This window comes from Bos javanicus, chromosome X, assembly GCF_032452875.1.
Source record: "Bos javanicus breed banteng chromosome X, ARS-OSU_banteng_1.0, whole genome shotgun sequence".
Classification (NCBI taxonomy): domain Eukaryota; kingdom Metazoa; phylum Chordata; class Mammalia; order Artiodactyla; family Bovidae; genus Bos; species Bos javanicus.
Genome location: NC_083897.1, coordinates 60,579,118 through 60,606,659, shown reverse-complemented (window position 1 = coordinate 60,606,659; position 27,542 = coordinate 60,579,118). Strand labels below are relative to the sequence as shown.

Sequence of the window (27,542 nt, the reverse complement as noted above, 5' to 3'; positions counted from 1 at the left end):
AGAATTTCAGTATTTATTCACATATTCATTCAAATATAAAAGGGAACTGATCACCACCTCCGCCACCACAACCATGTGTCATATGTGTACAAGGTTAGATCAAAGTGGTAGCTAATAATACTACATTCTGCAGTTGTTCAAGGATGACAGTTGAGAAAGTTTGATGACAGAGGATAAAAATAACACTTGTTTGGGCATAAATGGAAGTTTTTTCATTGAACTATGTGAATGTTTCTCATGCCATCCACACTGCCAGAAACCTAAGAAAACAATTTTGCAACATTTTTATGTGTTCACTACTCATCAAATTACAATTATTCTTTTTTTTCTGAAATGAAGAATAACTATTGTAAGCATGAGAATAAATTGAGGTAATGATAAAATAATCAGCAACTATTAGGTATAATGCAATTTCCAGTTTTACTGCAGTTACTAATGTGCATAACCTTTGTTCAAATAGTTTGTCACAGTTGTGTAAAAAAGGCATTTGACAAGAGTTAGTTAACAGCAATTTACAGGCAGATACAGAAGCAGAAATGCTTAAAGTTTGAATGTACTTTGTCAACAAAGAAACTATGGCCTATTTACTTCTTTTTCATTTAAAAGAAACATGGAATCTTTTGCTCCCAGCTTGACAGTCAGTTACAAAAAGCAGAAGGCACCTTAACGTTTCCTCTGGAGGATATTATCACTTCACTCCAGTATCAGCAGCGGGTAGAAACATGTGCTTTATCATACTTTGACCTTTATACTTCAAGTCAAGGGAATCCTAAGCAAGGTCAGTTTCCTCATCCAGCATGCACTTTGTGCAGATGTAAAAAAAAAGTTTTTTTCCCACAGAATTTGATCTGTGGATTTTGTGTTTGAATGAAAAATGTTTATTTCTATGGTGGTGACTTTGCAAGAAAACAAGTGCAGAAGTATTTCCTCAAAGGCTAAAAGGAGGCATTACCACCACCACCACCACTTGCCAAGGGATTTGCAAAGCATCTTGAGGCTCATGGTTAGTATGGGAGACAAGCCAGAATCAGGAGAAGTTAGCACAGAGAAAAAAGTTGGAGTGTTTTTCCCCTTTTAGCCAGCCAATTCAACAAAGTCCTTCAGATAGTAACACCTAGTGGTCAGATAATGATGTCTTTTCTACAAGGATTGTGTTTGGGTTTGTCTATTTCCTTTATGTTTGGAAGATTTGGGGTTGGCATTTAAAATCCTTGGGGGGAAAGCTATTTTTGTAACTCAACTGGGATGTCCTTGTCTTAGGGTTTCCCATTGCATCAGTCCCCTAGCCTGGATGATAACCATGATAGTGCTTTGTCTTTCAGATGAAATGCAGAACTAAGGACATGACTACTGGTGCTTATTAAAGATTCCTTGCTATTTTCACAAGAGTAGGGGTGTTAGACTCTTGTCTACTGGCCAAATTCTAAATTGGGAGATTACATTCTGCTTTCCTGAATTCCCCTAGCAGAAGCAGCCATCCATGGTATCCTACTTTGCTTCCTGTGCTACACTGTTGTGTGATGTCATTAAATGGCTCTGCTTTTCTACTCTAGAAGTGACCACTTCTTAGTGGAGTGCTGAATAAATTGGTACCTATTGTCTGATATTGTATTTGTCCTAGTTTCAAACAAATTAAAAGGTAGGCTCTGATAGTTAAGGATAAAGAACAAAACAAAACACTCTAACGGTACTGGTTGTTGTGAAGCAGTAAAAAAAAAAAAAAAAGAAAGAAAGAAAGAAAATCTGCTTTCTCTTCTGCAACACAGACAAATTAATACATTTTTAAAAAACTACACCAGTGGTTGACAACAAATTGTTATTTTCCCTCAAACAGGAGGATAGTTCTAACAGCAATGATGAGGTTTGAGAGGATGTGATCACATATTACAAACCAGTTAAACCATCTCTTTCGCCTTTAGGTTGCATCTAACTATCCTAGACAATTGATCTGTCTGTTTCATAAAATCTCTCTTTTAGGAGAGTCTTCATCTTTCCTTCTTAACATATTTCAGTGTTTTCTAATCTTTCCATAAAAACGATGTTCTTGTTTTTATTTAACCTCCAGTCCACCTACTGTAGCTTAATGTCACCATCTTTTATCCGTCTCTAGCCTTTTATCCTACACAAGTACTGAGAGGCAGTGTAGCACAACAGCATGGTTTTTGGAGTCAGACATGTTCACATTAAAATCCATCACTTTATAGGTGTGTGATGTTGGGCAAGTTACTACTGAGGTTCAATTTCCTCATCTGTAAATGAGCAACCTCTTCAACCTCATGTGAAGATCAAATGACATAATATATTATTTGTAGGGTTATGGGGTAAGATGATGGAGAAGGCAATGGCACCCCACTCCAGTACTCTTGCCTGGAAAATCCCATGGACGGAGGAGCCTGGAAGGCTGCAGTCCATGGGGTCACCGAGGGTCGGACACGACTGAGCGACTTCACTTTCACTTTTCATTTTCATGCATTGGAGAGGGAAATGGCAGCCCACTCCAGTGTTCTTGCCTGGAGAATCCCAGGGATGGCGGAGCCTGGTGGGCTGCCGTCTCTGAGGTCGCACAGAGTCGGATACAACTGAAGCGACTTAGCAGCAGCAGCAGCAGCAGGGGTAAGATGAGGCATGGCATTTGGCACCCAAAAAGTGCTCAATAAATAGTAGTTATTTATCTGATTAGGTGCACAGATCTGACTCAATTCATAAACTTTTAGAGTGGGGAAGAATAGTTCCTGGATTTCAACACAAGTCCCCTGGTAGCTCAGTGGTAAAGAATCTGCCTGCCAATGCAGGAGACACAAGAGATGTGGGTTTGATCCCTGGGTCGGGAAGATCCCCTGGAGAAGGGAATGGCAACCCATTCCAGTATTCTTGCCTGGGAAATCCCAAGGACAGAGGAGCCTGGTGGGCTACAGTTCACGGGGTTACAGAAGAATTGGACATCACTTAGTGACTAAATAATAACAGTGTCATAAACATACTAGACACAGAGGCTCAAAATTTGTTGACTTATTTTTCCCCTGGAGTGAAATGAACAGCCCTCACCTATCTGCAAGATATCACATATTTAGCTCAAAGGTGACAAAATCGATCAATCCTCTGATGCCTCCAAATATGCAGATAGATACCTCACTTTGTCTAGATGTTTTGGCAAGGCATAGACACAACACAAAAAGCTTAGACTTTGTTTCTATGAGGTTTCGTTTCTATGAATATTTTACATTTGATTATTGTCTTGGGCGCCCAGAATGGGAGTGACTCAATCAAACGCCTCCTCATCCATCCAAGCATTCTTTGAGAAAATTTTAAAAGAATACTAACAACTCATCATATACCTGAACAAAATCTTTCAACTTGTGACTAAGTATACTACCTGCCCTGTTTATCTGTAAGATCTGTGCTAACTACAGATATATTTCTAATCTGCTTTGTTCCCAAGCCAATCCCCTCTCCCAATAACCCACCAGTGCAAGTTCCAGACCACAATGAACATTTGTGAACCAGTGAGGTGTTGGTTAGGATTTTATTTTTTGCTTTTAAAGGTCTTTACGGGGCTAGGAAGGAAAGTTGAGGAACACGCATGGGGATATATAGAGTCGATTGGGCTGGAATGTCTGTCAATAAGGACAGAGTGTGTCTCTTTTACCATAATCTTGGAAAAAAGATTATATGCGTGTTCAGATGGAGTCACTGCAGTATGGCCCGTTCCCCGACTGATTCATAAGGGGCGATCTCAGGTGTGGAGTTCCAAGCACCTGCTTGATCACACTCCGGCAGTTCAGAACCTAGCGTATTTGAGGCCGGTGGCTCAGGTTCCACTTAATTTGGCTCAGGTGTCACTAACACTATGTGCAGTGCCCGTCACTGAGTCGTACTTTGGGACTTGGATACTTACTTCGGACTTTCTTGTTTCTCCCCGCTTCCTTCCCATTAGTTTCCCTTTCGCTCCTCCGTCTCCGGGGTGCCCACTTCCTCCCTTTGCTCCCATTCTCCGCTTTCTTCTCTTTCCTTCCTACTGGGCTTCCCGTCTCTCATCCTCGTAGGGCCGCGGGGCTCGAGGCTGAGGCTCGGCTCCGAGGAGGAGGAGGCGCGAGGCCGGCGGGACAGGCGAGAGGTGCCGAGCCGCGAAAGCGCGGGGCGCGCGCCGGGGCGGGGGCGCGCGCGGGCTGGCCGCGTGGCCGGGCGGCCGGACCAGGGAGCGGCGCGCGCGCGCGTGGCCCGCGAGCCCCTGGCGCGCCCCCGGCGGCCGGGGCCGCAGCGTGCTCGCCCCCGCCGCCAGCTCGCCTCACTTATGGGTCGGAAGCGCTGCGTGGGGGAGACCGTTCCAAGATGGCGGCGGGTTGCTGCGGGGTGAAGAAGCAGAAACTGTCCAGTTCGCCCCCCTCTGGCTCGGGTGGCGGTGGTGGCGCCTCCTCCTCCTCCCACTGCAGTGGAGAGAGCCAGTGCCGAGCAGGGGAGCTGGGACTAGGAGGCGCCGGTACGCGGCTCAACGGGCTAGGAGGTCTAGCCGGAGGAGGTAGCGGCAGCGGCTGTACCCTCTCTCCCCCCCAGGGCTGCGGCGGCGGCGGCGGGGGGATTTCCTTGTCGCCCCCTCCGAGCTGCGGAGTGGGGACCCTACTTTCTACCCCGGCCGCCGCCACCTCTCCCTCGCCCTCCTTGTCGTCCGCCGCCTCGTCCTCATCGCCCGGCTCCCGGAAGATGGTGGTGTCAGCGGAGATGTGCTGCTTTTGCTTCGATGTGCTCTACTGTCACCTGTACGGATACCAGCAGCCCCGGACCCCCCGGTTCACCAACGAGCCCTAGTGAGTACCGTGCCCTCCGCCGCCCTCTCCCTTGCGCTCGGGATGGGGCTCAGAGTTGAGGCAAAGTACGAGTCCGCCTCCCCGCCGGCCGCTGCCCCTGCCCCTCTGGCTGCCCCGGGTCCCTGGAGCCACTCTCCCTGAGTAAGGGCACCCCGCACTTTCTGCCCTCTGAGGCAAGCGCCCCACACTTGGAGAGGGGTGCTGCTGCGAGAGATGGCTCGCTGACTCCCAGAGGTGTTCGCTTTCTCTTTGAGATAACTTCGAGGAGTTTTGACCCTCTTCTTCGCCACCCCGGCTCCCCATCTCCCGGGTTTGGGAGCTCTGGGTCGCTCACGGTGTTGACCTCTCCTGTATTGGGTTTCCTTGACCCCCAGTGGAAGTCCCGCCGGTGTTCCCGCCCCGCGTACCATGCACATGGAGCGTTACTATCCCATTGCAACGTAAAAAATAGCAACTATCCAACTTCTGTTCTGCCAGTGATGGAACTTAGCTCCGGAGCCTATGAGCTTACCCATCTTTTTCCTTCGGGTTTCCTTGTGTCCTGGGGAGGGAAGAGGTTTTTTGTCAAAACACATGTTCCCTTAGGACCTATTTTTACCCGAACTTACCCATTAAAATGTGTTTCTAGTGAAGCGCACCGCCGGCTCTCTCACATTTAAAGAGTGAGATTTTTTTTTTTTAATTCCACCGTCTGGGTAATAGCTCATTCAAAGAGAGCTGTCCCCATAGAGCCACTGTCAATTTGTACATTACGCGTGCACTCGCTTTTGTGTCGATTTCACTTTTAAGAAACCCATGTTAGGTTTGACGATTCGGGAACTATTTAAACAGCAAGTGTGTAGGAATTTTATGGTTTCCTCCGGTTTTGTACTTTTATTTTACCCTTCAAATGTGTGGTTGAAATTGTTTAGAATAAAACTGTTACAGCTAAAAGCCAGGTTAATTCTAATCCCTGTCCATTTGGATGTGTGGGAGATAGGGCATGTGTTGTTTTTTTAATGTGTACACTTGAGTGTAAACTGACTTTTTGAGTTAAATGCTCAAGACAGAATGTAAAGCCCAAGGAAGGGCAGAATGACAAAAAGGGTGATTGTTTTACTTATGAGTACTTAGCATCAATGGGAAAAATAATAGAGAAAAATTTCAGTGAAACTTATACTGAAAAGCATCAACCCTTTTTCTGGCTAAGACAAGTGCCCCTTGTCCCCATACCGTAAGTACCTAAATTGATGTTCTTTTAAAACTGCTTCTTTTCATTTTGTGAGATTAGGGGATTAACTGCGACTGGATAGTATAAACACTCTGCCTAGTCTAAAAATATTCATTTAATATGTAAAGTGGAAATTGCAATAAAGTATCCTGGAAATTGTAAATTCGTTTTGTTTTTCTTTGGCTTTGATACTTGAAATGTATTTCATTTTGTATTTTTGCCACTTTTCTGTGGCCTGTGCATTTTCTTTCAGACCTGGTCCCTCTTTGGGCATTGGTTCATAAGAAATGCGTGAAAGAGCAGAGACTGACACTTTGTCAAATTACATATCTTGATAACTTTCATAGTTTCAATTCTAAAAGCTTAAATCCTAAACCCACACCTGTACTTAGCCAATTTGCTTTTTGGTTAAGAAGTAGAATTCATTTTGAAAAAGACTGCCATGTAAAAAAAAGTCTATGAAATATTTATTAGGTTGAGTCACTTATTTGTGACTTTTCTGCCTTCTCTTGGATGTCTATGATGTATTAAAGCCAGTCCTGGGATGATACATAGGTTGGCTCAGCAAAGTCATGGGACTGCAAAAATTCACTCCTGTTTAGTTATATGAGTTTGGCAAAGGCTGTTTTACTATTCACGCTCCATTGCTCCAAAGCATATGTGAACACGCTTTCAGGAGGTGCTATTTTCACACATTTTAAAGTGAGTTTGGGTTAACTGAATGACTGTAACAAGAATTTTAAAAGGAAAGTGAGCTTGACCAGCTCATACAGAAACTGCTTTTGAAAGTGTCATTTAAGAGTGGCTACTTTGCACACATATTTAAATATTATTTCTCTAATACCCCACCCACTGGATTTCTTTCTCTTGGAATTAAACAGAAAAAATAAGACACCCTTTGACCACTGTGGATATGTTGCAACAATGGTGAAAGAATAATAACTATTATCATTTAGCAGGCCTTGACTGTGTCATGTATTCCACCAAACAACAAATTTAGAAGAGACACTGAACATGACCAAGAGGAGAATGGAAGTTCACTTAAGTGGCAAGAGGAGTGTATCTTTATTTTCTTTTATCTTAAAGTCATTTTGGAGGTGGACTGTGGAAAAATTTAGGAAAACTTCTTCAAAGCAGGGTTTGATCATGGGAGTAAAAGAACTAGAATCACTTGACAGTGCCTTAGTAACCAGCACCTATTTTCTTTCTGTTTTACATATTTAATAGCATTGTGTACTTGTTAGTGTGGCTTGGTGCTGGGGGCCATAAGACATAAATAGATACATTGCTTCCCCCCCAGAGTTATTAGTATCATGGTGTCATGAGCAGTGCTGTTTAGGTCCTGTCTCTGTCCACCGGAAGACTTGCTTTCAACAGTGGCACATCCTCCTATAGGAAAGCACACCGTTTTCATCCTTTCCCAGGATCTTTCTGCCAAAATGTCTGTCACTGGTGAAATCTGCCTTTTATGGGCTTAGAAGTTCTGGTTTCATCAGTGACCCTTCCACTCCAGTAGGTTATTAGAAATTTCCACGATCTATCAGTTTCAGGTTTGGCTGGGAGGATGTCACCATAGGAGCAGGCTGTATGGATACAGTGTATCTGCTGTTTCAACTGGATCAACACAACACTGTTGCTACTGTTTCCTTGAGTACCTACCTCATTGCTAAGAAGTAGCCATAGCTGGGGCTTGGGAGGAGAATGGAAATCTGTTCAGTGGAGGAAAGGTAACATTTGTGTTCAGAGTGAGGAATGAATGACTGAATCCTTGGTCTCAGTTGTACAGACACATGTGCCCACAGAACTAAGGTTCAAAACATGATTTAAAGAAAACACGACTTTAGGTGCATTTTACAACTCACAGAGCTTTGCATTTATGGATGGGAACGTTATAAGGGATCCACTGTGCCAGGTGTTGAGCCAGTTCTACTCCAGAACTGTCCTTCTCAACTTTGGCTGCACATTGGAATCACTGAAGAATTACTAAAAAGACAGATGCCTGGGTCCCAACCCCAGAGATTCTGATTTAATTGGTCTTGGATAGGGCCTGGGCATCAGGATTTTTAGAATCTCTCCAGGTAGCTGAGGCGGAGGACCAGTATGTTGTATTCGACTAGGCCTTTCTCCTGACATTGTGATTAATTTGATGTGGGGTGGTTCCTGGGTACTCGAATTTTATGAGCCTTCTGAGTGATTTTTGGTAAACAGCCGGTTTGGGAAAACACTTGCAGTGTGGTCTGCAGACACATCACCTGGAACTTGTTCAAAATGTAGGCTCACATACCCCAGCTCAGACCTGCCGAATTTGAATCTGCATTTTAACAAGTTTCCCCAGGTGACTCTTAGGCACATGGAAAAGTTTGGGGAGGTGTGGTTCTCAAACTTTACTTCATAAGCTCCTGTAGTGCTTGTTAAAACACAAATTGCTGGGCCCCATTCCCAGAGTTTCTGATTCAGTTGGTCTGGGGTGGGGCCGTGAATTTGCATTTCAACCAAGCTCCCTGGTGATGCTGCTGCTACAGTTCCCAGGACCACACGTTGAGCCCCGCTGGTTCCGACAGCAGAAGACCTGAATAAAGTACTTGAGCAACTGTAAGGGAATGGCACTTTTCACTGTCAGCTTCCAATATAAAACTTCCTGCTTCCATGCCAATATCCTTTATCATGTTCTTTCTAACTTACACCAGGGAGACTGAATGCTGCCAAGATCCTAATAAGAGTCTGAGGTTCTTGGGATGGTTTCAGTCCGAGGTGAGATTGAGGGGAGGAAACCCTTAACTGGAAACCTGCTGTATGATTTTAGGTTTTTTTTCCCCAGAAATTGTTAAATGTGAGGAGCACATTTTAGGAATAAAAGCAGCTCAGATATGATATCTTTAAGTGAGTTTTATTGATTTTAGTAACTAAAGCCCCCTAAAAAAATGCTTTGATGATTAACTCACTAAATAACATGTTGTAATAAGATTTTAAAAGCTTTTTACTCACACTTATGCTTGCTGGATTGCATTTTAAGAATTTCCCTCATTAACAAAGAAACATAAAAGGATCCTGCTAAGGCACTGGGATTGCTCAGTCTTATATCTTTAATACTGTGTTGCATGTCACATCCCATGAACTTTTATTTTAATCTTCTTACCACCTTTGAAGTTAATGCAGTACTATATTTTGTATAAACCAGAGCACATAAAAGATACTTTACTATTAAACATCAATAAGTGTGTTTCCCCCCATTGCAGTGAACAACATGTATTTAAAAAAAAATCAACTCTTGGACATGCAGATTTTCAGATACCCTCATCAGGTGTTTGAACAATTACCTTTTTCTTGTCTTGTCACAGTAGTCAAATTACTATTTGTTGGTGTGCTTGGGACGAATTGGGTTGCTGTAGGGAGATGAGAGGTAGGCACTTTGTTTCATTAGAACAGTAACAATCCTATCCCATGTTAGTAAGATGATTTGATAATACAGCTCAGGTCAAAATGATATTAAATCAGCATTTTAAGCACAGACTATTTCTGTTAAGTCCCTTTTGGATGAAGACTGACCAAAATAGCCAGAAGGTGTATGTTTCTCCTAGATGATGCTACTAAGCCATTACAGATTTCCTTATCTATGCTAGCATAATGATCGTAATGTATAGTTCTTTTAAAATAATAGTCTGAAAAACTGTTGAGCATTTTGGGAGGTATTATATGGGTTGTTTTTCAACAAGGTCTATTTCCATTGGAAGGCAATCTGGTGTCCTATCTTATAGAAAAGAAAGCAGGGCATGCCCCCAGTTGTCATTTATGCTGTAAAAACCTTCAGTGACTGAAATGGTAGGATATAGAAATATAAATTACAAAATTATTTTTACATCCATGCATGAAGGTGTATGTAGGGCAAGGTATATTTAGTTACAAAGGAAAACTCGATGCTTATTTTACCTTCTCCCCCATATGGCCAAAGGGAGTGATAAGCTAGCTCATAATTTTTTGTGCTTATGAATTGTGTTTGTGCTGCATTCAGGTCCCAGTTAGTTGATAGCAACCAAGAAGGATCTCTAAGTCCAGTGGGAAGAAAGACCACTACTGAGAAAGAGAAAACTGCTCTGTTAGCCCACGCATATATTGTTTTTTTCTCTAAGTATGTGTTTCTCAGAAACAGACTAACATTCACATTGTTGTCTTTAAAAGATTGTACACTTTTTGAAATTGTGTTAAAACACTATATCCTATTATTGCAGTTTATTATAATTTTGAAGTCAGTTGTGTTTCCCATTAACAGACCATCTTTTTGAGAATGTATATGTGCGAAACACTAAAACTTGTGCAATGAAATTAGTCAGTTCCCTATTTCAATAGGCGTTTTTCTGTTCTCTCCATGTCACACATGCTTGCCTGTTTTAAAGCAGCACAATGACCAGGGCTCTTACATTTAAATTTTCTTAAATAGTCTTTTTACCCCCCCAACTTGTGTAATAATGTCTTTTTGATACTGTTCTGAATCAATTAAGCTAAGTGCATGAGGACCAGCAGTAAAACCCAGGGGCTGCCAAGAATGGACCTTCAGTGTGTAAGCTGTCTTTCCACAATCAGTAATTGGGCAGTTGCTCAGAAGACACTGGAGACAGTGTGGGAAGCCAGTGGTTGTGTAGGTGGGAAGAGTAGATTCCCAACAGTGAACTTATTTAGAGTTGAGCTTCTGTAGTTACAGTGTTGCTAAGAACAAAAATGAGCCACAGGCTTATGTAGCAGAAAGAAAAGTGCCCAAAGGAAAAAGTATGGTGTAATAATTTAGTTGGTTGGGTGGGGCATATTTTATGTTTGGTCCAACCATAAGTGGCATCTTTTCTATCAAGTGTGGGTGTATTTTCTACAGCTCTTAGTGTACCATACTTTCAAACTTGCTCACCTGTAAAAATGTTAGTGTTGAATAGCTGAGTGGAAATTATATGTCACTGGGGGAGGAAACCTGGTATTTTTTTTTCTTATTAGCATATACACTTTGCTGAGTTCCGTGGTTGGAAACTAGAGAAATAGAAGAATAGTTCTATCCTCACAGAGCTCACAGTGTCGTTTAAGATATGATACTTAACATGCTTGCAGAGCAATATATAGATGATTATAGGTGAATTAGACGCATGAAAAATGCGGTACATGAGCATGGTAATGACATGGGGTAAAGGAGTGGCCAAGAAGAAGGCTGTGGGGAGAGGACAACTTTTGAGCCAGGTTTTTAAATGGCAGAAGTACAGAGATTATTGGTAAGAGCCTGTGAACAGTAGATCTAGAAGTCTTACTTGGTTGTTCTCAAACCGGTTGCTGTCACCGCCACACCCCTTGCCACAGCACTTGGGGATTCCCAGCAGCTGTCTTCAGTCAGCAACTTAAACACTCAGCATTTGCCATACCACTCCCCTTGCTCTGGTCTCTAAGATCATAAAACTTCAAGGAAATGGAAAGTAGCCTTTTGGTTTGGGAACCCTCTGAGAATGCTGCATAAGAAATATTGGATCTGATTATAGTTTTTCATATTAGGAAGGGAACAGAATTTGTAGACGAGTCCTCTAGAATGTAGGATGAATTGGAAGAGGAGCCTAAAGGTAGGAGAGAACAGCTAGACTTAAGGTGATGAGGGCACAAGGAATGGACCCCAGGGACATAGTTTGTGAATCTAGGAAGGTTGGAAAATCAAGAAGTGGAAGGAGTTATCAGTGTATGCAGGGACTCGCACTCTAGGGCCAGGTTTTGTGTAGGAGTGGAAAGATTGCAGCTCACCTGCTTTTTGGCTTCCATCATTGGCTCTTCTTTTCTTGGCTCTGTGCCTAGCTATTCTTGTGCTCAGGAAAAGTTTGTTCAACAGCTCTGTTGGAATTGCTGTGAAATTTGATCTCAAGTGTAAGGACCTTCCTTCCACCTTTCACCTATTCCCAACTGTATCTAATTTGAGAGAAAGGAGTAGAAGACATGTTGGTTTGATTGAATTTGGATTGAGTATGAAGATAGCTGAGATAGCTTTTAGACAAGGACCTGAAATTAGGTGATTGCATGTGAGTAGAGAGGCATTATGGGGGGAAAATCTACCAAATTCCCATTGCTGGGGCAGGTGAATGTAAGAGAGGCTTTGAACATAATTCAGAATTCATACATCTGAGGAACCAAGAGAATGGTGGTGCCACTAAAAAACATGGTGGGGGAGGGGAGCAGTTCAGTTGCTCAGTAGTGTCCGACTCTGTGACCCCGTGGACTGCAGCATGCCAGGCTTCCCTGTCGATCACCAACTCCTGGAGCTTGCTCAGACTCATGTCCATTGAGTTGGTGATGCCATCCAACCATCTCATTCTCTTTCGTCCCCTTCTCCTCCTGGCTTCAATCTTTCCCAGCATCAGGGTATTTGCCAGTGAGTCAGCTCTTTGCATCAGGTGGCCAAAGTATTGGAGCTTCAGCATCAGTCCTTCCAATGAATATTCAAGACTGATTTTCTTTAGGATAGACTGGTTTGATCTCCTTGCAGTCCACGGGACTCTCAGGAGTCTTCTAGAAATAAATAATTGGTCAGGTGAAATCAGATTTTTAATATGTATATTTCAGGTGTTGGCAGTTATCAAATGTCATTTCTTTTTTAATTAACAGCCACAGAGCAGCAAAGAGCTATTGTGAGGATTTGGTTGGTCTCTTGGGATCTCTTCAACCTCCCTTTCTCCCCCTCTGCAGCTTTGAGCTGCTGAAATGGGTAGAGATCAGTGATAGTTTTCAGCTTTGTCAGTGGAAATACTGATAGAATGTTGGGTTTCCCTACTGTAGGTTTATATATTTTCTCAGTCTTCAGGCTTATCAGTTTGAAAGCAGTCAGTGATTTTTTAATTTCCTTATGTGTATATCATAGCATAACTTTCAACAAAATAGAGCCTTGTGGAGGACCATCTCAGGAACTTGTAATTTTAGGTCTTGGATGAAAGGAAATTTCTGAAGGATAGAAAGTACTATCTGGTACTAGATTCTAGGTCCTGTGTCCTCAAGTTTAGAAAGTAAAGAATCAAACTGGATCTGTTTTGCATCCTTGCTTATTGATCAAAGAGAGTTATTATCAATGGAAAGGATCAGCCATATTGGTTTGTGATCTTTGCAGTCTTCAGTGGATGGGCAAATGTGAAAAATTCTGCTTGAGTACAGGCCTACTAATTCTAGTTTTTAAAATAAGGTCTGTGATAGTCTTGATGATTCTTGCCTTTCCCCTATCTGTTTCATTTTACAGATAATCCACACTGTGACCCAAAGCCACATGCAATGCTGGGAGAGCACAGTTGACTGTATTATGCAATATCCTGCCGGAAGATGCTGACCAGCTCTCTAGTAATGGAAAGTAGTGAGATTGACCTAACTGCCTATGTAGCTTGCCTTGCCATTCCATAAACTTTCTGTAAGCATGTTACACACAATTCTAGTAACATATCTTATAGTGAGATCTTAGATTGCTGCAAGGTAGTGACACCAGATTCTCAGCTTTGCTTCAGGCACTGGTGGATCTTTGAGTCATTCTCATAGTATAGAATTTATGAAAAATCAGCTTTGGTGTTGTCAGCCTGAAGGCCACCGCACTGTGTCTGCCTCAAAGAAATGCTCCCGTGCTAGTCACGTTGATGTGCTTCTTCTCTGTGACATTAGTATTGCTTATGTAGCCTAAAAATCACATGGTTAAGTGTAGGTAGTTTGGGGTGCAAATAAGTTATATAACTGGTAAAACTTAGACTTCAAGCGCATACCTTATTGTAGTAAGACAAATACCCTCTGCGTCCTGATTTTGAACAGCAGTGAGGTAAGTGTTTAGATGATGGGTGCTTTTTTCACTTTTTTCAAAAAAAGATGGTAAATGGAAGACAGTGTTGCTGATTTATTCACTAAAGAAGAATTTAATGAAGTCTTCTGGCCTTTTTTCCATGTTAGATTATTGTTCTCAATGCATTTTGTCAAATTCCCCATGATTAAAACAAACAAACTCTCATGCTTCTTTTGTATTAAGAACAAAATCTTCCCAATAGCTTGGCCAGGTACTTGAATTTGTGGAATAGCTCTTTGATGGTAGGAGTAGGGGGCCAGGCAGTCAGTGATTAAAAATTTTTGTTCAATTCATGGATCCATCTGCCCCACACCCTTGTCAATTCAATGCCCTCCCCCCACCCATGAGAACAAATGGGAATGATACTGCTTTCTATTTCTCTGACACTAATGAGGTGATACGTGATTTGTGGTATATTTCACTCCACAAACTGCTCTAACCATTGCCCTGTTCAGCAAGTTGTTTTGCAGAAATCCACCCTTTCACACTGAAAGCATGGCTCTGTGGAGAAAGAGAGTCACATAGAGCTGGAGGTAGGAGTAGAGGGCATGTGGGAATCAGGGAAGGAGAAAAAATAAGATTGTTGTCAAATGAGATGACACCTGGATTGAGGGCAGATAAAAGGGACCGAGTGCCGAGTCTGGAGCAGGACTGCTACAAGAGGCGTATTTTACATGATACAAACCTAGGTGTTCCTCCTTTAGGACCAAGGGTTGGTGGCACTCTGGTTAGAAAGAAATGATGGCTACCAGCCACAGATGCATATCATGACGTTTAACAACATAAGAGAGCTTGTGTATGGCTCCCCCCGAGTGCTCCCTAGAGACCACATTGATAATCATTCACATTGTGTCCTCACATTGAGGCCTCTGGGTGAGTTTGGGAGCCATGGGACAAGTAGCTTAAGTGTTTTGTTTAGTCGCTCAGTTGTGTCCGACTCTTTGCTTAAGTATAGCCCAAGTGGATAAATGTAGCCGCTCTCTGGTCATTAATCCTTTTTTTTTTTCCTTGCTGTGTCAATGAGAATAGTTATAAATCCTCAGGTATTCAGATGTGTCTTATTTTTAGGCCTATGTATTTAGGTATTAATAGCCTCTCCTTAGATGTAGGAAGTTTCTTTTATATAGCTTGTCAACAGATATTCTCCATCACAAAGATTATGGAACAGATACTATGAAAGGAGAGACCCAGCTGTAATTTCTAAATGCAGAATGCAGTCATATGAAGGCATCCTACTTAGCATGCTCAGCTCACTGTACCTTGTCTCCAGTGTCTCTTTAACAGGACCCACTATGGTCGGTTTAGTTTGTACATTACATTCTTAGAGATAACTGAAGCACCAGCTGTTTTTGGTTAATGACTTCCTCTTCTATCATATAGATGTATATCAATTTTAGCAAGTATTTTTTATTGTGATAAAAAACACATAACATGATCAATCCTGTCAACACATTTTTAAGTGTATAGTACTGTTAACTATAAGCACCATGTTTAGCTCATTTTTAAAGGTATGTAATAGTGTCTCTATACCTCAAGCAACTAAGTTTTCATAGGAATGTTGGAATCTTTTAAAATGTCATCTTACCAACCCATATTAGAGATGCATGAAGCTTATATGCAGGAGAGCCTAATTTAAGCTTTGAAGTATTATTTATTTTTCCATACTTATTGAAAATTATGAAAACTAGATTCAAGGCGTTATAGGCAGAAACAACCATTAAAAAAAAGTTAAATTTCAAGCTAGTAGCATTTCAGTTAGTATTTGACCTGGCATTTATCATTTCTTTTACTAGTACACAGAAAAATTATACAAAACCGATCTTAATGATCCAGATAACCACGATGGTGTGATCACTCACTCAGAGCCTTGGAGTACGAAGTCATGTGGGCCTTAGGAAGCATGACTATGAACAAAGCTAGTGGAAGTGATGAGCTTCCAGCTGAGCTATTTCAAATCCTAAAAGTGCAGCTGTTAAAGTGCTGCACTCAATATGCCAGCATATTTGGAAAACTAAGCAGTGGCCATAGTACTGGAAAAGGTCAGTTTTCATTCCAGTCCCAAAGAAGGGTAATGTCAAAGAATGTTCAAACTGTTGCACAATTGCATTCACTACACATGTGAGCCAAGTAGTGCTCAAAATTCTCCAAGCCAGGCTTCAACAGTATGTGAATTGAAAACTTGCAGATGTTCAAGCTGGGTTTAGAAAGGGCAGAGGAACCAGAGATCAAATTGCCAACATCTGTTGGATCATAGCAAAAGCAAGAGAATTCCAGAAAAATGTCTACTTCTGCTTCATTGACTATGCCAAAGCTTTTGACTGTGTGGATCACAACAAAAATGTGGAAAATTCTTAAAGAGATGGGACTCCCAGATCACCTTACCTGCCTCCTGAGAAACATGTATGCAGGTCAAGAAGCGACAGTTACAATTGGACATGGAGCAATGGACTGGTTCCAGATTGGGAAAGGAGTATGTCAAGGCTATATATTGTCACTTGGTTTATTTTACTTACATGCAGAGTACATCATGTGAAATGCCTGGTGGGATGAAGCACAAGCTGGAATCAAGATTGTCGGGAGAAATATCAGTAACCTCAGATATGCAGATGATACCACCCTAATGGTAGAAAGCAAAGAACTAAAGAGCCTCTTGATGAAAGTGAAAGAGGAGAGTGAAAAAGCTAGCTTAAAACTGAACATTCAAGAAACTAAGATCATGGTATCCAGTCCCATAACTTCATGGCAAATAGATGGGGATACAAAGGAAACAGTGAGAGGCTTTATTTTCTTGGACTCCAAAATCACTACCGGTGGTGACTGTAGCCATGAAATTGAAAGATGCTTGCTCCTTGGAAGAATGGTATGACCAACCTAGACAGCATATTAAAAAGCAGAGATATTACTTTGCCAACAAAGGTCCATCTAGTCAAAGCTATGGTTTTTCCAGCAGTCATGTACAATTGTGAGAGTTGGACTCTAAAGAAGGCTGAATGCTGAAGAATTGATGCTTTTGAACTGTGGTGTTGGAGAAGACTCTTGAGAGTCCCTTGGACTGCAAGGAGATCCAACCAGTCCATCCTAAAGGAAATCAGTCCTGAATATTCATTGGAAGGACTGATGCTGAAGCTCCAGTACTTTGGCCACCTGATGGGAAGAGCTGATTCAATAGAAAAGACCCCGATGCAGGGAAAGATTGAACGCAGGAGAAGAAGGGGACAACAGAGGACGAGATGGTTGGATGGCTTCACCGACTCAATTGACATGAGTTTGAGCAAACTCCGGGAGATGGTGAAGGACAGGGAAGCCTGGCATGCTGCAGTCCATGGGGTCACAGAGAGTTGGCCATGAGTGAGCAACTGAACAAGAACAAATACTGACTCCGTGTGTTCAAACAGAGCTTGATTTTCTAGCTTTCCTCTTGGGTTATTATCTCATCTTCTATTTTTTTAGGGCTTTCTAATGAATTTCCTAATAATAATATAAAGAAACATCTGTGACAGGTAGGAGTTTGGCCCTTGTTCACCCACTTTTAAAGGTGGAAGGTGGGACCAAGGCATTAAAGAAGAACATTAGTTTTGACGGTTAATCCTGATGTTTCTTAGAAAATGTGTTTTCTAGAGAAACTGAAAATTGGAAGACACCTTGCCTCATAGGCTATTATAAGTAAGGCATTTCAGTCCATATGTTTGTGTATAAACTATTTAAGCACTTCTTGAAATGGCTTCTTATAGTGTACATACTTGTTTCTAATGGAAAGCTCACTTCTTAATGTGTTAATAGCATCTATGAAATAATGGATATGGTCAAGTCAGGGGTTTTCAAAGTTGTTTATTTGCTCTGTTGTCTACACAACCACATGAGGTTCTTTATCATTAGCAGAGGTGCAGACATTTTTAATAGCATCACTGAATTATAATGCATTAATTTGTATTTTGGAGAAGTTTCTAGCTTCTTTCATTTAGAGATGCCTTTGCACTTCTAAAAGAGAAAATAGAATTTTTATGATTATCCCTTATAGATATTTAAAAATGAATATTTGTTTACACTTCAATATTTATTTGCCAGCATTATCTTAAGACAGTATGTTTTACATCAAAACTTATCTCTTATTCTAAGCTAGTACTACTCTTCATATTATGGTTAATTCTAATATTTCCATTCAACAAGTGATATAAGTGTTGTGGGCAGAACACTGTGGTAGCCTCCTTTTTGGGTGCAGGTGGGTGATCTATAAGATAGGCATAAGCCATACTTCCTGCCTTTAAAAGGCTTGCAGTCATATTGAGAAGACAAGATTCAGGAAACAAATAAGTCATATATGACTTAATGGCCAAGTGAATGATGGAAACAATGAGGTCTGGAGGAGTTTGGACAAAGATGAATGTGAGCTGGGGTTATGTAGGAGGGCTTCATGGACAAAGTAGCATTCGGGCTGGGTAGAGCTTTTTTGTAGATAGATCAAGCATTCTAGACAGAGAATCAATTTAAAGGTACAGAGGTCAGAATGAGCACTAGACAATAGTCAATGGATGCCGCAAAGGTAGATTAAAGTGGGGGAGATCCTAGCAAGAAAGGAGATGCATTAGGATACTGTTGCTATAATTCAAACATTTGGAAATGAAAGTCTGCCAGTTGACAATTTTAAACTATTAATGGCTTGTGAATTGCCTCTTTCTTGGTAAAGTTTCCCTTTTGTCCAGTTAATTATGCCTCAGCAGCTTCTTTAATGTCTTGAATGTCATGAAGCCTGGACAAGAGACTAGGAAATAACACACGTAGGAGTCTGCTGTGTACGAAAAGTGCTTTCATTCATCAATAGACATTCAGCATAAGTCAGTTAGATTAACATTGGTTATATCTTCCTTTGCCCAAGTGTCTTTTATGTTCAGTGTTCTTTTTTTCTTCCAAACTTCAGTGTCTTAAACATGAAGCTGGGAAAACTGAATAGCTACAAATATTATGTAATTGAAAAAATAAACTACTTTAATTATTATGGAATTAAATGGCTGTAAGCCATTTTTTTCCTCCCTAAATTAATGAAGAAAATTTAACTTGGATGTTGCAAATGTAACTCACATAAGGTAGGTACTGGGAATTATAATAATTACAGGGGGATTGTGTACTAACTCTTGAATGATGTCATTTGTTAAATTAGCTTTAGATTAGTCTAGTGGGTGTATTCCTTATGGTTCTTAACATGCCCTACTCAAGAATGTTACAACTGTTAAGACACAAGCTATATAAGCAAAATCATTAAAGGGTTTATAGTATTACTTAGAAACAAAGTTCTAAAATAGTTTCCTGAATTATAATAGAACAGCATATTTTTATTTTATGCTGAACAATTGCCCTTTGAAGACAAAAGAGCAAAATTCTCAGTCTTTTATTGATAGTTTGTCTTTAATTACACTAGGTTACAGGTTTAGAATCCCCAAATTCTTCTTCAGTGATCATTTTAAAATTTTATTTTAGTAACTCACTTTTTTTTATTCTCTAGAATATATTTCAGAATATAAGGAGATTATTTTGAAACTATGAGACTGTCTCTGACAGGTTTTAGCCACATAAACATGAACATTGTGCCAGCATACCCAGGAAGTAAAGGGAAAAAAAAAACATGAGCACAATGCTCATGAACAGCGTTCTCCACGTAGTCAGTTTATGTTTATAAGTAAATGAGCTCTCCCTTACGTCATAGCCTTGAATTATGAATAATCTGTAACTTGAATTATCTATTACTATAGCGAGGTGAAGAAACACCAGATGTGAAACGAAAATAGTGGTAGTGAAATGTTTTTGAAGAAGGATGGATTTTGGCCTATGTAGGTGATCACAGATCCCTGCCACACAGTTAGGGTAGGAGGCCAAATGGAATCCAGTGATTTCTTTGGACAGATCACACAAAGGTCCTTGATCACCCTCAGTATGCTTAAAATCTTTATTAACAAAGGTGCATGCCCTTCCTTGTCAGGGGAAGGAGAGGTGATTTTGTTTATACAGGGCTGAACGACTTAGATGCCAGTTTCATTTTTTACAGGCTTCAAACAATAGGCATGTTAAATAGGCAGTGGCCTCCATGGTTTAGAGCACAACCAAGGCTCCATTTTGATGTGGCAAGAGAACAAGCAAATTCCAATTTTAAAGTGAACCTTTGCTGTATTTTATTTGGTTCAACCTAGAGAAATTCAGGTTAGTTTTTACAGAAAAGGAGTGTTTTAGTCTTGAAGCTTTCTTTCACTTTTTCATGAAGAGTTATAATTATTCGCTACCCCATAATAACCATTCATTAACCCTTTATTACCTTAAATAACCTGCACCAACCCAGCAGGGTCAATGGTGCTTTCCTGTTCTCAGAATTGTTGTTGTATTTATCTGAATGCTTTTAATTCTCAGTCTCTCATTCCCCAAAATTGAAGCACAAATCCAGGAAGATCCTTCTTTTCCCCTTCCTCAATATAGTATTTCTGTGGAGCTTCATCATTTTTTAAAGCAGTAGTCTTGAATATCTGAAGGCTTGGTAGCAACTGCATAATAGAATTTTGACCACTTAAATCCTAACAGTGTTGAACCATTTTGCATTATCTAGAAAACTATTTGCTGGTCCTGCTAGTTTTGCATTTTGGGGAGGTGGTGGAGTAATGGTGGTAGATAGGTTGTGAATTTATGACTTTCAGGCTTTTTCAAACTGGTTAACTAAAGGAGTACTTAAACATTGTTTAATTGGACTGATGAATTCCGAGCAGTGATAGATCTCAAAGATTTCTAGTTTTTCTAGGCAGTTTAAAAGCAGAGAATAAGTGAGATATTCCATTGTGCTCCTTCCTGTGCTTTACCTTAAAGTGGGTATCTTTTTCTCTATGTGTATAACTGACACCATAAGATCTTTGTGGATTTATTTGATATTGTTTGTTATTTTGGGGACTGACATGTAGCTGTATGCAGGAGGGTAAGAACATGTATTTATGGTTCTCAACGAGTTATGGCACAGACTTTAGTCACCTGCTTATCTTTTACCTGATGATGGGCTTCCCTGGTGGCTCAGAGGTTAAAGTGTCTGCCTTCAATGCAGGAGACCTGGGTTTGATCCCTGGGTTGGGAAGATCCCCTGGAGAAGGAAATGGCAACCCACTCCAGTATTCTTGCCTGGAGAATCCCATGGACGGAGGAGCTTGGTGGGCTACAGTCCATGGGGTCGCAAAGAGTCAGACACGACTGAGCAAGTTCAGTTCACTTCACTTCCATTCTCATAGGAGATTGGAGTAAGGGGGAAAGTACTGGATGGGATGAATTGGGAGATTGAAACTGACATATGTACACTATTGATACTATGTATAAACTAGATAACTAATGAAAAGCTAACTGTGTATCAAGGGGAACTCTACTCAGTGCTCTGTGGTGACCTAAATTGCAAGGAAATCCAAAAGAGAGGGGATATATGTATACAAATAGCAGAATCACTTTGATATACAGTAGAAACTAATACCGCATTTTAAAGCAATTATACTCCAGTAAAAAATTTTAAGACATCAATATGAAAATTTAAAAAAAGATTGGAGTGCTTGGAAGGCTATTTGGTACTATTTGCTTATTTTTTCTACTGTTTTGTTTTACATTCTAGGTTTCCATATGTTTACATAAACGTGTCTTTCTTTCCTAATATTTCTGCAGTCAAGAGTGTTTAATCTGTTGCCTAAGAATGTATTTTGGGAGAGTCAGGAAACACACTGAATATCCTACATTTGATGAACCAAAGGAATATCTTTGTTTGTTTTATGAAAATTCTTGATGTTTCTGTTCTCACATTAATAAAATTTAGATGAAGAGAGGCAGATTTGAAGAAGCCTGACCCAAGGGATTATGAATTATCCTGAAAGCACAAATAATATTTTAACATGTAATTTCCCTCATAAAATGTTTTATGGCAGACTTGTTTATGTCATAGATCTGAGTCAAAGCTGAATTGAAGACATTAGTCTTTAACTTATCCAGAATTAATATCTTCTGGCTAACAACCAACACTGCTTTATGACTCTTAAACCATTTCCTTATATTAATCATCAACAGTAGAAATTTGCTTTATTTCAGGGGCCATTTTTTTAAAAAACAATTTTTTAATAACTTCCTGATTTATTTTGTAGTTTACAATGCAAAGAAAACATCCAAAGCATAATTGGATGATAGGATAGACTTACTAACTTAGCAACTCATTCACACATATTAGCCTTAAAGTACACAAGATTCAAATTCTTTAATGTGTTGGCAAAATGAAAAATTATTTAATCAAGGACTATAAGGTTGCTCATAAATTCCTAAAGTTGCGGATTCTAAGTCCATGAATTCTGAAGATACATAGTGAAAACTCACCATGTTATATACCTTTGTCATATGTTCATGATGGTTTATAAAAATATGTATAGACTAGAACAGTGAAACTGGATGATAGCATCATAAATAGCACTGAGACTACTTATCATTGTTGATTTTTATGAGTGAATTCCTCTATATTGAGGATTTGGTCAATTTAAATTGCTTTTCTTGGAGAAGATTTTAATGACTTTGTAGTCACTGTTACTGTGTTTCAGAAATTGTCAGTGATACTCGACATTTTTCTTTTAGCAATGCGACTCTCTGCCCTTGAAGCATGACCCTGAAGCCCAAAGTCCCATGTACAATTTTGGGTGCTACTTTAAGGGGGGCAAGGAAGTTATGTGGAAAGATTTATGTGTTCATTCAAATTTTCTATACCATACCCCCCACGACATAGGCACACAAGGTATGTGCAGGTTGTTTTCATATCATACATGCAACTAAACTCATTCAGGACCCTCAGAACTCTCCAAATGAACCACTTATATATGTTTGACATTTTCTAATTTAGTATTGTGTTAGTCGCTTAGTCGTGTCCGACACTGTGACCCCATAGACTGTAACCCACTGTAGAATTCTCCAGGCAAGAATACTAGAGTGGATAGCCATTATCTTCTCCAGGGGATCTTCCCAACACAGGAATTGAACTTGGGTCTCTTAAATTGCAGGCAGATTCTTTGTCTGATTCTGTCTGAGCCACCAGGGAAGCCCATGGACAAAGGAGCCTGGCAGGGGGGTCCATGGAGTCGCAAAAGAGTTAGACATGACTTAGCAACTAAATAACAACAATTTTGTATAAGGATAATGCTACCATTGGGCCTCCTGGGTACCTCAGCTGGTAAAGAATCTGCCTGCAATGCAGGAGACCCTAGTTTGATTCCTGGGTCTGGAAGATCTGCTGGAAAAGAGATAGGCTACCCACTCTAGTATTCTTGGGCTTCCTTGGTTACTCAGATGGTAAAGAATCCACCTGCAATGTGGGAGACCTGGGTTTGATCTCTGGGTTGGGAAGATCCCCTGGAGGAGGGAATGGCAACCCACTCCAGTGTTCTTGCCTGGAGAATCCCATGGACAGAGGAGCCTGGCAGGCTACAGTCCATAGGGTGGCAAAAAGTTGGACACGACTGAGCAGTTAAGCACGGCGCCACAATGTTACCATTGTTGTCAGACACTTTCATTACTTGTAATTTGGTTTGGTAACATTATAATAAATAGTCAGTTGTACCAAATAGCAAACATTCTATTAAAATGAGTTTTTAAAGTATTTATGATTCTTTATAAAAGTCAAGATTTAAAGCTTATAATTACTATCTTCCTCATTTCATATAAGAGATACATTGAGACCTCCTTAGTAAACTTTCATCTGTTATGACTCTAGCCATTGAATTAGGTGCTGTGCCTTTAGTCTTACCATGACTTGGATAAATCAGTCTCTCATGTTCTATAATGTAAAATTAAAATTTGTGAATCTTTAAAAAGAAACAATATTTTAAAAATACTTAAGTGTAGCCAAATGTTGATAAGAGTAAATGCTTGTTTTCATGTCTGTTATCAAAAAACATATTTCCTTATAGTCTCCAAAGGTAAAATGGAATGTAAATCTAGGTTGATCATATTTTCTCTCTTCTAATTTTATAGGTGTTCATGAATACTTTAACCTAGAAATGTACATGTAGATATCACTGCTGCTGCTGCTGCTGCTGCTGCTGCTGCTGCTGCTGCTGCTAAGTTGCTTCAGTCATGTCTAACTCTGTGCGACCGCACAGACGGCAGCCCACCAGGCTCCGCCGTCCCTGGGATTCTCCAGGCAAGAACACTGGAGTGGGTTGCCATTTCCTTCTCCAGTGCATGAAAGTGAAAAGTGAAAGTGAAGTCACTCAGTCGTGTCCGACCCTCAGCAAACCCATGGACTGCAGCCTTCCAGGCTCCTCCGTCCATGGGATTTTCCAGGCAAGACTACTGGAGTGGGGTGCCATTGCCTTCTCCGTAGATATCACTAGGGATGCCATATTCTTTGCTGAGCCTTTTAGGAGCTGAAAGTTACAGTCTTTTGGGGAACCACCAGTTCCAGAAAGATTTTCAAACTCAAAGAATGGATTTCGGAATATTGGAGTAAGGACCTCAGAAAATCTACTTATATGAAAAAGCAGCATGAACACTGGCAAAAATTTTCAAAATCAACTTGTTTTGGAATTCTGGAAATTAACCAGAGGCTTCTAATAACCTGAGGAGTATTTATTTATTCATTAAAAACAGCTGATTTTCAGCAAGAATAGTGAACTTTGTTGTGTTTTAACTTGCTCTAATATCCCTATTCCCATAGAACTGTAATTGTTTGACCCATCTGGCAGCTCCATGGAAAGGCCCCATTCACAAGGCTTGTCTTGACTCGACCTGACTCATCCTTTCTCAGTGGAAAAGTCTTATCCTCAGGGCATTTGTTTAAAACATTCAGGGAAATTGTTTAACATTGCATCTGCCTGAGGTAGTGATACCAGGAGGCACAAAGAAGGGGCTGGTCAAAAAATTCTAAAGAAGGATCTAGAGATGAGATAGGAAGCTTTAAAAAATTCTGATGTATTCCTGGGTATCTACAAGGCCATTCACATGTGCAGGGCTGGGTGTATGCCTAGGAAAAACCTGTGGAAGCCTTGTGTGCTCACCTCTGGCTGACCTTAAAATCTTCAGAAGCAGAAAATGAAGACTAAGGCAGAGTTGTAAACTGCCAGATCAATTGAAGGCCTGTCCCAACATACGCATGGGGTCCCTTTGCAAAGGGTGAAAGATCTGTTGGTACAAGGCATTTTAGAAAAATCTCTCTCCAATCATTAGCTGACCCCTAAGCTATTATTAACTGAGCAGAGACTTCAAGTGGCCACAGACTGGGAATACAGACTTAACAAAATTCTTCCAGGAATGTCACTAAACAAACAAATAGCAGCAATAACAATAAAACAAGAAAAACTTGGAGGGGGGATCAGATTTCTAAAGTTGTTACATTTTTTAAAATGTCCAATTTTCAACAGAGAAACAGGGAAGTATGGCACATATACAGGGAGATAGCATTTGATAGAAACTGTCCCTGAGGAAGCCCAGATGTGCTTATAAACAAAACTTTAAATGAACTACTATAGATAAAGTCAAAGGAAATAATATCTAAATTAAAGGGAACTTGTGAATATCTTGTCAAATAAAGAATATCAATAAAGAGATAGAAATTACTTTTAAAAGAGCCATGTGGAATATTTGTAGTTGAAAGTTTTAATAACTGAAATTTTAAAAATTTACTAAAGAGTTTCAACAGCAGATATGAGCTGGCAGAATTAAGAATCAGTAAACTTGAAGATAGGTTAATTGAGATTATACTGTTTGAGAAAAAAGTGAAAGTGAAAGTTACTCAGTCGTGTCTGACTCTTTGTGACCCTATGGACTACACAGTCCATGGAATTCTCCAGGCCAGAATACTGGACTGGGTAGCCTTTCCCTTCTCCAGGGGATCTTCCCAACCCAGGGATCGAACCCAGGTCTCCTGCATTGCAGGCGGATTCTTGACCAGCTGAGCTATCAGGGAATCCCAAAGAGAAAAATAAAAGGGTGGGGGGAAAAATGAGCAGATGCTGATGCCTGTGAGACACCATCAGGTGTACCAACATACATATAATAGGAGTCCCAAGATGAGAAGTAGGGGAGCAGAAGGAGTATTTAAGGAACAATGGCTGAAAACCTCCCAAATTTGATGAAAACATTAATGTACAATATCCAAGAAGCTCAACGAACTCAAAGTAAGATGAAATTAAAGTAGGATAAATTCAGAAAGATCCACACCTAGACACATGATGGTTAAATTGTTGAAAGAAACTGAGAGAATCTTAGAAGGGGCAAGAAGGAACCTATTACATACAAGGAAACCTCAATAAGATTGTTGTCATTGTTCAGTTGCTCAGTCATGTCCGACTCTTTGCAACCCCATGGACTGCAGCACGGCAGGCTTCCATGTCCTTTACCATCTCCCAGAGCTTGCGCAAATGTATGTCCATTGAGTTGGTGATCGCATCCAACCATCCTGTCCTCTGTCATTCCCTTCTCCTCCTGCCTTTACTCTTTCCCAGCATCAGGGGCTTTTCTAATGAGTTGGTTCTTCCCATCAGATGGCCAAAGTATTGGAGCTTCAGCTTCAGCATCAGTCCTTCCAATGAATACTCAGGACTAATTTCCTTTAGGATTGACTGGTTTGATCTCCTTGCAGTCCAAGGGACTGTCAAGAGTCATCTCCAACATCACAGTTCAAAAGCATCAATTCTTCGGCAGTCAGCCTTCTTTATGGTCCAACTCTCAAATCCACACATGACTACTAGAAAAACCATAACTTTGACTATACAGATGTTTGTTGGCAAAGTAATGTCTCTGCTTTTCAATACATTGTCTAGGCTTGTCATAACTTTTCTTCCAAGGAGCAAGTGTCTTTTAAGTTCATGGCTGCAGTCACCATCTGCAGTGATTTTGGAGTCCAAGAAAATAAAGTCTGTCACTGTTGCCATTGTTTTCCCAACTACTTGCCATGAAGTGATGGGACTGGATACCATGATCTTAGTTTTTTGAATGTTGAGTTTTAAGCCAGGTTTTTCACTCTCCTTTTTCACCTTCATCAAGAGGCTCCTTAGTTCCTCTTCACCTTCTGACATAAGGGTGGTATCCTCTGCATATTTGAGGTTATTAATATTCCTCCCAGCAATCTTGATTCCATTTTGTGCTTCATCCAGCCTGGCATTTTGCATGATGTATTTTGCATATCAGTTAAATAAGCAGGGTGACAGTATACAGCCTTGACATACTCCTTTCCCAATTTGGAACCAGTCTGTTGTTCCATGTCCAGTTCTAACTCTTGCTTCTTGACCTGCATACAGGTTTCACAGGATGCAGTTGAGATGATCTAACTCCTGTGTCTTTAAGAATTTTCCACACGTTGTTGTGATCCACACAGTCAGAGGCAGAAATAGATGTTTTTAGATGTCAATAAAGCAGAAATAGATGTTTTTTTAGAACTCTCTTGCTTTTTCTATGATCCATCAGATGTTGGCAATTTGACCTCTGGTTCCTTTGCCTTTTCTGAATCCAGCTTGAATATCTGCAAGTTCTTAGTTCACGTACTGTTGAAGCCTGGCTTGGAGAATTTTGAGCATTACTTTGCTCACATGTGAAATGAGTGCAATTATGCAGTAGTTTGAACATTCTTTGGCACTGCCTTTCTTTGGGATTGGAATGAAAACTGATTTTTCCAGTCCTGTGGCCACTGATGAGTTTTCCTGATTTGCTGGCATATTGAGTGCAGCACTTGCACAGCATC

At 40.5% G+C, this 27,542-nt stretch overlaps 1 protein-coding gene and 1 long non-coding RNA gene across 5 annotated transcripts in view; one reads left to right on the top strand and one right to left on the bottom strand.

Annotated features, from left to right (window-relative positions):
* LOC133243041 (uncharacterized) overlaps positions 1–4,227 on the bottom strand; it is a 53,656-nt gene extending 49,429 nt beyond the window's left edge. Inside the window, exon 1 of the long non-coding RNA XR_009734950.1 lies at positions 3,896–4,227. This is a non-coding gene — a long non-coding RNA (uncharacterized LOC133243041). The remainder of the gene's footprint in view (positions 1–3,895) is intronic.
* A 36-nt stretch (positions 4,228–4,263) lies between these two features.
* The window catches only part of AMMECR1 (AMMECR nuclear protein 1), a 116,050-nt gene continuing 92,771 nt past the window's right edge, over positions 4,264–27,542 (top strand). For 3 of the 4 annotated variants that reach the window (XR_009734947.1, XR_009734948.1, XM_061409428.1), the window contains exon 1: positions 4,265–4,802. Coding sequence is in view for 2 of the 4 variants with exons in the window: in XM_061409428.1 (XP_061265412.1) it covers positions 4,330–4,802 (473 nt within the window). In the remaining 2 variants the exon portion in view is untranslated. Of the gene's footprint in view, positions 4,803–27,542 lie in introns of all 4 variants that reach the window. The other variant, XM_061409429.1, reaches the window with a different exon arrangement.